The sequence below is a fragment of the Alternaria alternata genome (genome assembly GCF_001642055.1).
Source record: "Alternaria alternata strain SRC1lrK2f unplaced genomic scaffold CC77scaffold_1, whole genome shotgun sequence".
NCBI lineage: Eukaryota > Fungi > Ascomycota > Dothideomycetes > Pleosporales > Pleosporaceae > Alternaria > Alternaria alternata.
The window spans coordinates 980,660-993,480 of NW_017306190.1; the positions used below are offsets into that span (position 1 = coordinate 980,660).

Below are 12,821 nucleotides of genomic sequence, written 5' to 3' on the forward strand. Positions count from 1 at the left end.
TGGACTTCTTGGCTGATATCTCAGTATGCACCAGTACGGGATTGCGAGACGAGCGCACGTGATTGACCCGGCGAGGCCGCAAGGCGATTCAATCGTCTACAGCAGTCAGCTGCGACCCTCAAGCCATTGCCGCAATTCTTCCTCGTCGCAAGTAAACATGGTTGGCGAGACAAGTTCGAGCCTCGATGTAGAGATGATGTCCTGCTAGGCTGAGTATACCGTCGAAAATATTACAGCACTTTCACTCGATCTCGTGGAATTTACCACTGGGATTATATATGACATGTCAACAAGGTTCTTTCACATACGACCATAGGACACTGAAAATTAGGCTTCCCGTCCGCTCAGCCATATACAAGCAGTGTACCGGCGGATTAGTAGTTAGGTGGGTGACCACTAGCGAATCCCCGCTGTTGTATGTTTTTGCTAGGGTGTGGAGCGTACAGATCGTTACCTGTGCATCAGTTTTTTGCTCCCTTGGGGTAGACCGCCGAGGCACGCGTAGGCAGGGTGCTGGGTCTTGCTCACCATGTGTTCCTGGAGTAAGACTGCAAATGCTAAATCAGATAGGGCATTCTTGACTATGCGGTTCGTGTGTCTTTTCTACCTGTATTGCTTCAAGCACGTTGAAATGGCAGAGCGTGTCGCATCCGACGTACTTGCTCGGCCCGTCGGCAATAACCGCCGCGGTCTTCTTCCGCCACCAATTCCTTTCAATTACCTCATAATTTCGGGAAAATGAGCCTGCTAACTTCGGCAAACTCGTAGACTTGCAAGCTCGTACAGGTTGTGACTCAGCAAAATATGGATCTGGGGAAGCAAATATCCGGGGTCGTGTTTCTTGCACCCTAACAACATCTTCGGCTTGCGATAAGATGGCAGCTATCGGGCCAGATCCACCGGCTGAGGAGTTCAATCATATAGAAGAGGAGGATTTCAGGCCGACCAAACAAGAAGTATCTGCGACTTTTGATGTGACGCGAGTTGTGTCCATCGAGCCGCCTCCCAATGGCGGATGGGTCGCATGGTCGCAAGTGCTAGGTGGGCACATCATCACCTTCTTTACCTGGGGCTTCATCACATCGTTTGGCATGTTCCAGGCACACTACACTTCAATCGGTCTCTCGACACCCTCCAACATCTCATGGATCGGCGCACTTACCGTCTTCTTCCTACTATCCGTCCCTCTCTGGTCGGGCGCCGCATCGGACACTGGCCATTTCAAACTTGTCTTACGCATGGGCATCGGGTTGTGGCTTGTTGGCATCTTTATGACAAGCATCTGTAAAGAGTATTGGCAATTTGTACTTGCGCAGGGGTTTTGCATTGGGCTTGCAAATGGCTGTATGTTTGTCCCTATGGTCTCCGTTATCTCGACCTACTTCGATGCGACGAAGCGAAGTTTTGCGATCAGTATCACATTATGTGGATCGGGAACAGGGGGTTTGGTAATCCCGATAATGCTCAATAGGCTCATCGATCGCATCGGATTTGGATGGGCGGTAAGGACGTTGGGCTTTATGGCGCTGGTCATGCTGTTGATTGCGGAGCGGCTGCTGAAGAAACGACTCCCGCCAAAAAGCTCGGTGAAGATGCTCGAACCGAGTGAGCTGAAGGATCCAGTGTTTGATCTCTTCGTATGTGATTCGATTCAAAAGTTCAACTACACTATGCTAATTCGCTAAGATCCTTGGATCGGTCTTTTGTTTCGCAGGTCTATGGTTCGCTTTCTTCTACGTAAGTACGATTCAATTTCATCTCTAGTCACATAACTGATCTTTTTCAGATCAATGCCTTCGCCAGAAGAACCTTGAGCATGACACTGGAAGAATCAATACCGCTCCTTTTGGTGCTGAACGGCGTCGGCATACCGGGGCGCTTATTGCCTGCGTACATTGCCGATCACTACTGCCGGCCATTGACCATCAGCTTAATCGTCAGCTTTGTCACCGCTCTTCTTCTCTATTGCTGGGCTGCGATCAACTCGACTGCAGGCATGTATGCCTTTGCGGCGCTTTACGGCTTGTTTGCTGCGGCCTTGCAAGCCATGTTTCCTGCAACACTAGCAGATCTGACCTTGGACAACAAGAAGATCGGTACCAGAATGGGCATGGGTTTTGCGCTGTCTAGTTTCGGATGTCTCATTGGAGGTCCTGGTGGAGGAGCATTGGTCGAGGCTGGCAACGGATCTTACTTGTATGGACAAGTGCTTGCTGGTTCGTGCGGCGTATTGGGCTTCACGTGCTTCTTGACTGCAGCGCTGATCCACAAGAAGAAAGCAAAGCAGCTCGATGATGTGTAGAGAAGTATGGTTGCGGTTCACCTTCAACTATACCTTTAGTGAAACATGGGTGTTCGTGCCCTCATATACGAATATAGATAAAGTGACCTGTTGGATAGAACACACCTGGAATAGGTGGTGACCAGATCTTGGTGCCTGAGGTCCAGCGGATACATGCGACACTTCGGTCTCAGCATTGACCAGATCAGCGTCCACGTAATGTTCCGAGTAGCCCAGTTAGTACTTTGTATATTAGAGTCGGGCTGATGTTTCCTACCTATACTCACTGGCTGATGTCAAATCAATAGTCGAAAACCTGACTTCCAAGGACATGTTGCATTCAGCAAGCAACTCTTCAATGACTGCAAAGTCTACAATGACTAATCCTACCCACATTCCAGCAACTCTCATACCCTTTTGAATCAAGGTAATTATGATCCTAATGCTCTATGTCGAAATCATGAGTCTTAAATGTAGAATGGGCAACTGCGGGCGTGTAGTCAGGTTTGACTCGCCGGAACAAGTCTTCCGCAAGCCTCGCCCTCAGCAGGAGACACGTAACTCGACCTTAGCTTGGGCGAATGGGCTGCGGATAAGCAAGAAACATTTGGATCGCATCCGCGACAAGCATGGTCAACCTAAAGCAAATGCGGCTTAAGAGACTGGTACTTTGGCTTTCTAGGACTGAGTCTTTCAACGCACATGATCGCGTTTGGTATCAACAGAGCGAGGAAGTTCGGGTGGAATGGCCGTGTCGACTCTTATCAGTCTTTGATAGACGTGCCTGATAAGTTTGTCTAGCTGAAGCAGATACTAGCTTTTCAATAGAATGGTACTTCGTAGATTGAATGGAATCCAATCATTGTTGATCCGCCTCAACTTGTCTTTGCATCTTGTGAGTTGTGTATGTGAAGGGGAATTGATGGAAAATAGTAGCAAATTTATCGTAAGAGGTCAGCGCCATATGCGTAGATAGCGCTGATCAGCGGCTGTTTGGAGTGAATAGAGTCGCGACCGGCTTCATCATCTTGTACGTCGCTGTCTCGCCGCTTACAAGCAGTGCTACCATATCGCGCGCCGAGAATGTCCCGCAATAGTATACGAGCCAGCAGGCGTGGGCGTAATGTGTGGTGCGGGAAGCTCGCAGTCGCTTCCTAAAGAATAAATAAGCGGAGACGATGCGCAAAGCCTTACCACATGAAGACGCCACACGTGCCGTAGGATCCTTCGGGACGACAACGGGTGTCGCAACAGCGGATCGTATAATACTGTGGCCTTATTCCTAAATTTGAAGTCGAAGCTCAATTTTGTATTTCCCTCACTGTTGCTGTCGACGTGTGCGGTAATCCTGCCCCAATCGGTAGGCCCTTTGTGAACGGATGACAAGCCTCCGTCGACATGGCTTCCAACGGCTTCCTTTCCCTTTCTTTCACCTTAGACCGATGTTGCCATGCGCCAGAGGTCCTCGAGCCATTCTCCCGTTGACGTCCCGCCCCCCGAACTCCTGCTCGTCGCGTGAGTCGCCCGCAGCTCCGCGCAGGCCCGGCGGAGCCGTGCACCACATTAGGTTCGAATGAACAAGGGGCTGCCACCCTGTGATAGCTGCTGGCTCAAAGTTCTTAACCTCGGTCTGCATCAGAGAGACGTGAGAGATGGAAGGCTCAAATGATTGAGAGGTTGTTCCGTTTGACTATACTGGAATAACACACCTGCTGAGCCAAGGGAACATCTTGGAAAGGACAAGTTACACAAGCGCCTACCCCCCCTCACCACTTGAGCGTGAGTATGCGAGGGCAAGCACATGCGGGAAAGGCTGCGAATCTTGGAAGCCAGCCGCCATAGCGTCAACACCGTGGCTATTGATTGGTCAACACCGTTGGATACGAGACGGCTCTTGGCTACTTCCTCTAGCGGCCGCGCCTCTGGTGAGTGGTCGTTGTTCTCTTCGCTGTCCTCGCCACCAGATCGGAAAACGAAACTACCAAGCAGTTCAATTACATTTGAGGAAACAGAAACGAGATCAGGTCGCAGCATCTTCACTCCGTGGCTCTCCGACATTCATGAGGTGGATACCCCGCTTGTGGTCTGATCATGCCAAAAAGGTCGGCAGGTTGCTTTGAGTGCAGGAAGAGGAAAGTACGATGCGACGAGACCAAACCAGAATGCAATACTTGCGTGAGGCGCGGAACAAAATGTCCTGGATACCGGCCGACGCAAGCCTTCATTCTTCATAATTTTGATGCACATGGGGAGAAGCCGGCTCTCATCAAAGAGGATGAGAACCGCTACAGATACGCAAATCAAGCTTCGTCAAGCTCAACAGACGCTGGAAATCTTCCAGGAAATGTTCTCGTACGCCGAGAGGACTTGCAAACGGAACCTGTTGATGCGCCTCTTCCCAAGCAGGTCAGCGCAGTTGCCGCCGACAGAATACAGCACCTAGGCACCTTCATTGCGCTATATTTGCCCAGAGCTGAAGGCCCAGCACTGCCGCCTCCGTCAGCCTTAATGCTTGGCTTACCTACCATGCCCGCAAACAGCCCAGTATTGATGGCTGCGATTGATGCATTATCTGCAGCACAATTAGCAGTGAACAACAGAAATCATCCGCTCATCCATCGCTCAAGATCACTTTATGGCACAGCGCTGAGCCAGATGATGCGCGCAATCCAAGATCCAGTCACAGCCTTGAAAGACGAAACGCTGCTATCGACGTATATGCTCACGCTCTATGAAGTAAGATCTGCTCTGCCTTCATCTTGGGAATAGCTCTAACCTCAAAGTAGGTTTTTGTGGGTGTCACACAAGGCCATGGATTCTTTTACCATGTTCAAGGCCTGTTGCATTTGTTAAGGCAGCGTGGGCCAGCTTCTTTCGAGAGCCGATTGAGCATGCAGATTTTCCATGCCATACGGTACAACTCGGTACGACGAACAATCTCGTTCGATGTTGTGCAATCCCGCTGATTTCTTCTAGTTGAGTATCGGCTATCACATGCGGAAGGCCTCGATGTTGGACAGCCCAGAATGGCTGGCAGTGACAGCCAAAGCGGCCAAAGTGGATCCATATGTTGCTCTGAACGATATCTGTATACACATCCCACGACTTCTAGAGCGTACAGACAAAATTGCTAGGCCAGGGTGCCCACAAGAAGAGATAGATACTCTTATCGAGGACTCACAACGAGTCGCAAATCGTGCTTTCGAGTGGCTCTCGACTTTCGAAAGAAACGGTCCGCGATACGACATGGTAGACATAGCATCGATGGAAGGCTTCTTGGATATCTGCGCAGACCGCGTGTTCGATCCGATATTCTACTTCCATTATTTCGGCGCTGGCATCTGCTACTTGATCTACAATATGAGCATGTTGATCATGCAAGGAAACACATTCAAGCTCCTCCGTCAACATCGACAACTCGATATAAAGCAACTTTACATGTGGGACCGGCAACTCAGCAGCTATGCAGATTCAATCTGTCGGAGTGTACCGTACAATTGTCGACCCGTTACCGGATATACTGCGAAGTTTGGATCGTTAACCCCGCTTATGGTTGCGAGGAAGTACTATGAGATGAAGGGAGCTCAAACTGAAGCAGCGTGGTGCGGCAAGGTCTATATGGGCGCAAGAGTACCAGAGCTGTATCAAGCACCGATAGCTTTGGAGCCATTTGAAGAGGTCAAGAAGACTGTGCAGGGTAATCCGCGATTCATATGAAGCGCCGCGTTTTCGTGATGCAAGAAAATATATAAACGACACTGTACTTCTCATCCCGCTTCGTCAAACCTTTCATTCTTCTCCAGTGACTGTTCCCACAAGTTACGCACCAGTCATTCCAACAAGTTTTGCTAACTGTAGCTAGCTTACCGTGGTGGTCACACTGCAGAGTACACTCAAGCCATGCTAATCCCTTCTCGCTAACGAGTACTAGATGATGTGTCTACATTGACTCGTCGTCAAGCTACAGTGAGTCTCCCTAAGAAGCGTCTGCGTGTCCGCTATCGTGTCATCGATAAGCGTCAGGCTTCTCGGCCTTCGTGCACGATTTTCACTTCCGAAAGCCGTAAGACTCCCATTTCGGGGCCGTTCCCTCACATGTTCTCAAATCTCTAGTCGAATTTTGGAAAGCAAACTACGATTAGCATGACATGTTGGTGTGTCGACGCATCGCTCATGTACTACGTGTTCATCACTGCAAGTTCTCAAGTTTCCAGGTATGAGCTGGATGCGACGCAGCGCTTGATACATGAATAGTATAGACTTCCAGCATACAAAGTATGACCATGAATGACTGACCTAGACATCACGATGACGGACCGTTACTATGATTACCTGCAGAAGTGCGATATTCTGTAGAACGTGAAATGTCTCGAATGGGGAGAGGAGGCTGCTGTTATACTAACGCATGGGTAGTCAGGGAAGCGTGGACAGAACTCCAGTTATATGCTGAGTAGTACTGAATTCAACATGGGTCAGAATGGGAAACGAGGCTGAGACTTGAACTTACATATCATGCTATCTCGATGGCTTGTCACTCGTTCATGTAGCTTCACATTGGGGACATACACTGTCCAATGTTACAAAAACATAGATTAGGACAACTTTCTATCGCTGAACCATGTCGGATTCTAGTGAAGTAAAAGTGATTACAGTGGGATTGTATTCCCACATCCTTGTTTTACCAAGAAGAACTTGATCTACTTAGCCCTGGATTTCGGTAACCAACTTTCCAGTGTTGCCACCCTGGAAAAGCATCATCCAAGTCTTGGGCACATCCTCAAACTTGGTCTTAACCACAGTCTCGGTCTCAGGTCCAACCTGAATCTTGCCCTCCTTGACTCCCTTGATCAACTCTGGTACAATCTGTCCAGCCCTGCCAGACTCCAAAGCGTCGATAACAATGAATCCCTTAACCTCAATTCGGTTGCTGATGATCTCGAACCAGTTCTTTACACCACTGTCGCCCATGGAGTTGTATGTTGCAACAGCACCACAAGCAGCAATGCGTCCGTGGCGCTTCATGCGACCAAGCATAAGCGACAAGATATCGCCACCAACATTGTCGAAGTAGACCTCCACGTATCCTTCTGTAGCCTTGATCAAGTCCTTTTCAAAAGAAGCGGCCTTGTAGTCAACGCAGATATCCGCGCCGAGACTCTCGACCCAGCGGCACTTCTTTTCACCACCCGCGATACCAATGACGCGTTTGCATCCGAGCACGTTCTTGGCGAGTTGCACGACCATCGATCCAGTAGCGCCTGCAGCTCCAGAAACGACGACGGTGTCGGCGGCGGTAGCACGCGCAATGTCAATGAGACCGTAGTACGCGGTCAGACCAGTTCCGCCAAGTGCTCCGACGAAGTGTGTGGGACGAATACCGGCGCTCTCATCGGCTTGAATGGGGCGAACCTCTTTGGCGGAGACAACGGCATACTCGGTCCAGCCGAAGGTGCCCATGACGAGTTGACCCTTGGGCAGGCTGTCGGTGCTAGATTCGACGATCTCGGCAATGGCAAAGGAACGCATGATGTCGCCCTCGTTTACTGGCGGAACGTAGAGGCGCTCGGGGTCCATATCCTTTTGAATCCATCTGGCATGATGTTTAGCTCAATTTCTCTACATATGTTTACTGCTGAGCATACCCTCTTTGCGCTGGGTCATTTGAGAAGTAGAGGATCTTGATGAGGACCTGGTCAGCGCTTGGGCTTGGGAGGTCGACGGTCTTGAGCTCAAAGGTCGCGTCCTTGCCCTCGATGACGGGGTCGTTGACCGGCGGGTTGGCAAGAACCCATTGGCGTGTCTGTTGGCCTGGCATATCTATAGCTCTTTATATCCTTGTCTTCTCTATGTAATTAGGTAGATGTAATATCTATGTATTGTTGATGCTTGTGATGGAGAAGAAGTGTGTATAGCAGGGACGAGAAGCGGTCAACCCCATCTTTAAGTACAACCAAAGCTAAACAGTCTCGAAGCTGCGGTGGGGTCTCCCAAATCTTCCACGTAGATCCTGGACATCATAGGCCTAGACGTAAGAGACGTGTAAGGACGTGCTAGTTCTACTTAGTAATTGGCATAGAGTCGATTACTTAGTGTAGAAATGTTCGCGGCGAACCTCGGCTCCTTCTAGTCTCCAGTTTTCGCACTCTGGCGTAACGTGTCCATTGCAGTTTCATGGTAGTCGATCCGCTTTTCGTCCGACGCATTTGGGAAATGGTCCATTCAGTTGGAATGATGATTCAAAAGCGCAGTCGAAGAGACACACATTCATTGTTGATCGAGGGGATGGCGGGGTAGCTTGGGGCTTCACACATTCCAGGCACAAGCATGTGGCAAGTGGGGCGCTTGTACATGACTCGCGCTTGATGCATCATGTTCGATGTTATAACAACATGGATCTATCTGCACCTGCTTGGCTTGACTGGGCTCACAATGAACTCTTCACCACTTACCACCCTTGCCCTTCTTCTTATTCTTTCCCTTGTCTGCACCACCCTTCTTCTCTTGAGCGGCCGGTGTGCCCTTGTCATTCTCCACAACACCACCCTGGGTAAGGCCTTCTGCCCTTTTCTTTCCTTTCCTACCCTTGGGACGGTAGTAGCTCCTATCACGCATTGGAAGCCATCGTTCGGGGTCCATCTTCTTACCCTCGACATAGTCCTTTGGCATTCTCGACTTGCGCAACCTCTTCGACTTGGCCGGTACCTCCTTATTGGGCGCAAGGCTACGTTTCCTTGACTCCGCTCCGAGGTTGACTGATGTGAGGGTACCAAGTGGAACACCTGCATTCTCAAGCTCAACTGCGTCGATATCAGAAACCAGACGATTGGCTTCTGGCAAGTAAGCCAGGAGGTCTGCAGGTATTGATGATGGGTCTGTGATGCTATATGCGGCTACAAGACCAGCGATAGAAGCCCGGTCTTCGTTATCCTGGTCATATAAGCCCTGGAAGATCTCTCCTGCAGTTTTGACGTTGTCGGGGTTATGAGTGTCGAGAAGTGCTGTGCCAGCAGCGACCATCAAAGACTTGGATGGCGCTTCCGTTTTCGACTTGTGAGGTTTCCGCCAGTACTCCGCTGCCTTCGCTAGCTCGTTCTTCGAAGCGCCTGGTCGACCTTGCTGTGCATATAGCGACACAAGTGCAGCAACAAGTCCTGGTGCAAAACGGACGTCTAAATCGGATGCTGAGCCACTCTGTTCCAATCGCTTGAAAAATGATTCTAGCAAATGTGTCGCAGCGGCATAGTTGTTTGTGATAACGTACAAGTGCGTTATCGTGAGTATGAGACCCACATCAGCTGGCCTCTTTTCTAGCAATGGTACGATCTCCTTAAGTGCAGCTTTCTCGGTGTCTGCATTCCTTGCGTGAGCTGCCGCATTCAACACTGCTGCCATGTTGACGGCAGGAGACAGAGATGGTGCAGGCGACGCGGAGATGACCTTCTCAGTCGAAGATGCAACGCCCGCGACCTTCTGCGACAGCAATGCCATAACGTATTCATCTTGTCGTAGAATGTTGGACTGGTGGGAGAAATGCTGATCGGTAACGGGAGGTTGCGGCGATGCGTGGAAGAGACGATGGGAGAGGTAAGGGTTTGAGTGCTCTTTGGAGGCGGCGATGCTGTTGACCTGGGCAATGTAGCGGGTCGAGAGTTCCTTGATGCTACTGTTGTTAGTGGTTATTCTGAGCTTGTGACGGACGTCTTACTCTGCAAAAGGAATCTTGGTGGCCAGTTCCTCGGCCTCGTCAATCTTGCCCAGTTGCGTCAGGACATAGACTTGCTGAACAGTAATTGGCAGCAACTCGGCCTGTTTTTCTTCTTCGCTAAGGTCCGAGAGCGCATTGCACAGATCCTTCGCGCGCTTGAGACACACTTGGGCTTGTCCAAACTCGTTGCGGGATATGCTGCCGCATGCCGCATTGAAGGCCGTTTCGAAGACTTCCAGATCTTCACGTGTGGGCTGCTTCTTTTGCGCGAGCTCGCCTTGCCCAGTCCATTCCAGTTGCGCGTCTACAGCTCCCGAGTTGATGCGGATATCGTACTCTTCGCTTTCGACGTTTTGGTCTGCGAGTTCCTTGTAAATCTTGGTGGCCTGCGCGAAGTTCTCGGATCGGTATGCCTGGCAGCCAGGTGTCAGCTATGCGCATGCTTCAGATGCCTTCCGGTACATACGGCCTGAGCAAGCATGTGCTTCATCCCCCGACCTGCATCTGAACCCGCGGCTGTGGCCACTTCCACAGCCTTTGCTGCATTGCCAGTCTTGTAGAGCGCATATGCGTACTCGAACCGCGCCTTCTCCTGCAACTCTTGCGCCCCCTCAAACACCTCTAATGCATCCTCATAAAGGTCCAAGTGCAGCAATGCTACCGCTTTTGTGTGCTGCGCGTCCAGATCGCCTTTGGACTTCTTGAGCGCCGCATTGGTGGCCTTTAGCACTTCGTCGTGATCGTCGATGGTGGCTTGCGCAAGCAGCGAGGAGAGGGATTTGGTCGATGCGGCCATTGTCGGTTCGCGCTTTATCTTCCACCCATCAGAAGGCTGCGCAGACGTTCGGAGAGTAGTGATGGGCGCTGGTGGGGAGATTGCGGAGGTCTTGGTGAAGGCACGCGGGGATCTGAGGTGGGATGGTGCAAGCTCGCCTAAGACCCTAAGTTCCGATGGCTTGGATTCGTAGTAGGGCTGACGGCTAACGAGCATTGTCATTCAACACCAAGTGCTCGGGGTCCAAAGCGACAGGCTATTCACATGGGATTACCGCAGGTGGTTCTCTCCATCGATGCACGATTTATACCATGGCAAAAGTGTCAAGCGATATCTTTTAGTACATTAAATCTACCTCCTTTTTGTGCTTTGAAAATGCTTTCTACAGAGTACGCAATGCTCTAAATCATGCACTCCCCTCCTTGTATGCCGAAAGATCATGGCTGCAGCCAAAGCCGATCCCTGCATGCTTTCGAAAGTTGAACGCCACCTAAACCTGAACGCCAGCGCTATGTGATCAATCAGTTTACATCTTCAAATTCATCCTCTTCGCTCTCATCACCACCATTCGACGCGGCTGGAGTTGCTGCAGCTGGTGTTGCAGCAGCCGAAGGCGTAGGGGCAGCGGACGATTCCAGCTTGACACGTTTTGCATCCGGGAGAGCGCTGGGAGTGCCCACGTCAACATCTTCAAACTCATCCTCATCCTCGTCCTCCTCGTCATCGTCCTCTTCCTGCTCCTTCCTGCGGCGCTCGGCCTCGATCTGGGCAAAGACAGCATCGAGGTTCTGATTAGTGGCCACGCTATCTCCTGGCTCGGTTTTGATACTGGGAGTGTCTACTCCATCTGCTTCTCGCTTCACACTTGTCGTGTTTCCTGCTGCGTCTTTGATAACGGTTGACTTGGTATGCCAAGAAGGAAGCTGATTCTGCAAAGACATCTTTTCCTGGCGCGCCCTGTCTGCCGCTCGTTGTTTCTCGTTCTCCTCCGCGCTCGAACCGATCTGAACGTTGATCTTCTCCGGGCCCGTATCGATACCCTTGACGGCAGTCGGGCGTGAGACAGTTTCGATGACCTCGACCTGCGTGCCAGGGTCCACATTCCTATCGCGAGGAAGCTCGATTCTCTCGCTGATGATGTCTGGCGGTTCCAGATTGGGAAGATTACCCATGTCCTGGATTTTCGACATCATCTCGATTAGCGGTCCGAACAGCTTGTTGAACTTGGCTGGAGTGTCGTCGACGTCGTCTGCTTGAACGTCCTGGTCGATTTCATCCAGTCGAAAGCCGCATCTGGCGCAAATGAAACCACTGTCATCTGGCCCAGGATTGTCATCGGGATGGTCAAGCGCTTGCATGGTGGTGTACGTGGACTTGCATCGCAAGCATTTGAATTCGGGTTTTTCGGTCGTGGGTTTCGCGTCCCTTTTGATGCCCTCGTCAATCTTATGAATCTTGTACTTGACCGAGTCGACGGCGCGGCGCCAGTCGATGTAGAAGAATTCTCTGCTTGATGCCTTGTTTGCACCCTGGCGCAGGACATGCTGAGTATACGAAGAACACAGCCCGGCCTCCCTAAGCTTACCCGCAACCTTACTAACATGTTTCGAGTTCTTGCCTGCATCGAGAATGATGGTCATATCGGCCACGGGAAGTGCGCCGTGATAGCAGAGGGCGTCCATGATGACGATGTGCTCCGTCTCGTAAAACATACGGACTACTGTCCTTAACAACTGCTTCACTGCTTGTACAGGATCCCCTCCGTTCTTCTCTACAGAGTCCTTCATTGCTGCGCCCATGGCTGCGGTTGTAGAGAGTTACGTTCAGGTCTTGCTCGAACGGCGGCTGAAAAGATGCGGTGGGCGCGGACGGCTTTCTTCGAATGCGCCAGACTAGATCGCAGACAGGGCGCGAGACTCGAAATGGGTTTGTACGTATCAGGCGAGGCGCATCCTTTTCTACTTTGTGTTATGTCTGTCCGCGCGCGAGTTGACGCGACAATGGGGTGCTGCTGTAGGAGAAAAGGTGAGATTACAAAAGATACAACAGGCAGACACGAC

General features: G+C 50.9%; 5 protein-coding genes across 5 annotated transcripts; 2 read left to right on the forward strand and 3 right to left on the reverse strand.

The window, feature by feature from the left end:
• Positions 1-629: 629 nt before the first annotated feature.
• CC77DRAFT_978529 (MFS general substrate transporter) lies at positions 630-2,497 on the forward strand. The gene is made up of 3 exons (XM_018536006.1): positions 630-1,637; positions 1,687-1,737; positions 1,787-2,497. The coding sequence occupies exons 1-3, from the start codon at positions 876-878 to the stop codon at positions 2,300-2,302; spliced, it is 1,329 nt and encodes a 442-aa protein (XP_018391457.1). The 5' UTR covers positions 630-875; the 3' UTR covers positions 2,303-2,497.
• Positions 2,498-4,372: 1,875 nt separating this feature from the next.
• On the forward strand, positions 4,373-5,998 carry CC77DRAFT_923975 (hypothetical protein; the record flags this gene model as incomplete). Its single annotated transcript, XM_018533775.1, has 3 exons — positions 4,373-5,017; positions 5,068-5,205; positions 5,258-5,998. The coding sequence occupies 3 exons, from the start codon at positions 4,373-4,375 to the stop codon at positions 5,996-5,998; spliced, it is 1,524 nt and encodes a 507-aa protein (XP_018391458.1).
• Positions 5,999-6,867: 869 nt separating this feature from the next.
• CC77DRAFT_1015373 (NAD(P)-binding protein) lies at positions 6,868-8,554 on the reverse strand. The gene is made up of 2 exons (XM_018524010.1): positions 7,924-8,554; positions 6,868-7,871 (listed from the first exon to the last, which is right to left on the reverse strand). Exons 1-2 carry the CDS (start codon positions 8,094-8,096, stop codon positions 6,983-6,985), a joined length of 1,062 nt encoding a protein of 353 aa, XP_018391459.1. The 5' UTR covers positions 8,097-8,554; the 3' UTR covers positions 6,868-6,982.
• A 165-nt stretch (positions 8,555-8,719) lies between these two features.
• CC77DRAFT_923691 (hypothetical protein) lies at positions 8,720-10,782 on the reverse strand (the record flags this gene model as incomplete). The annotated part of the gene is made up of 3 exons (XM_018533754.1): positions 8,720-9,941; positions 9,987-10,399; positions 10,453-10,782. The coding sequence occupies 3 exons, from the start codon at positions 10,780-10,782 to the stop codon at positions 8,720-8,722; spliced, it is 1,965 nt and encodes a 654-aa protein (XP_018391460.1).
• A 500-nt stretch (positions 10,783-11,282) lies between these two features.
• On the reverse strand, positions 11,283-12,548 carry CC77DRAFT_925691 (hypothetical protein; the record flags this gene model as incomplete). The annotated part of the gene is made up of 1 exon (XM_018533872.1): positions 11,283-12,548. The coding sequence occupies one exon, from the start codon at positions 12,546-12,548 to the stop codon at positions 11,283-11,285; it is 1,266 nt and encodes a 421-aa protein (XP_018391461.1).
• Between the last annotated feature and the right edge of the window lie 273 nt (positions 12,549-12,821).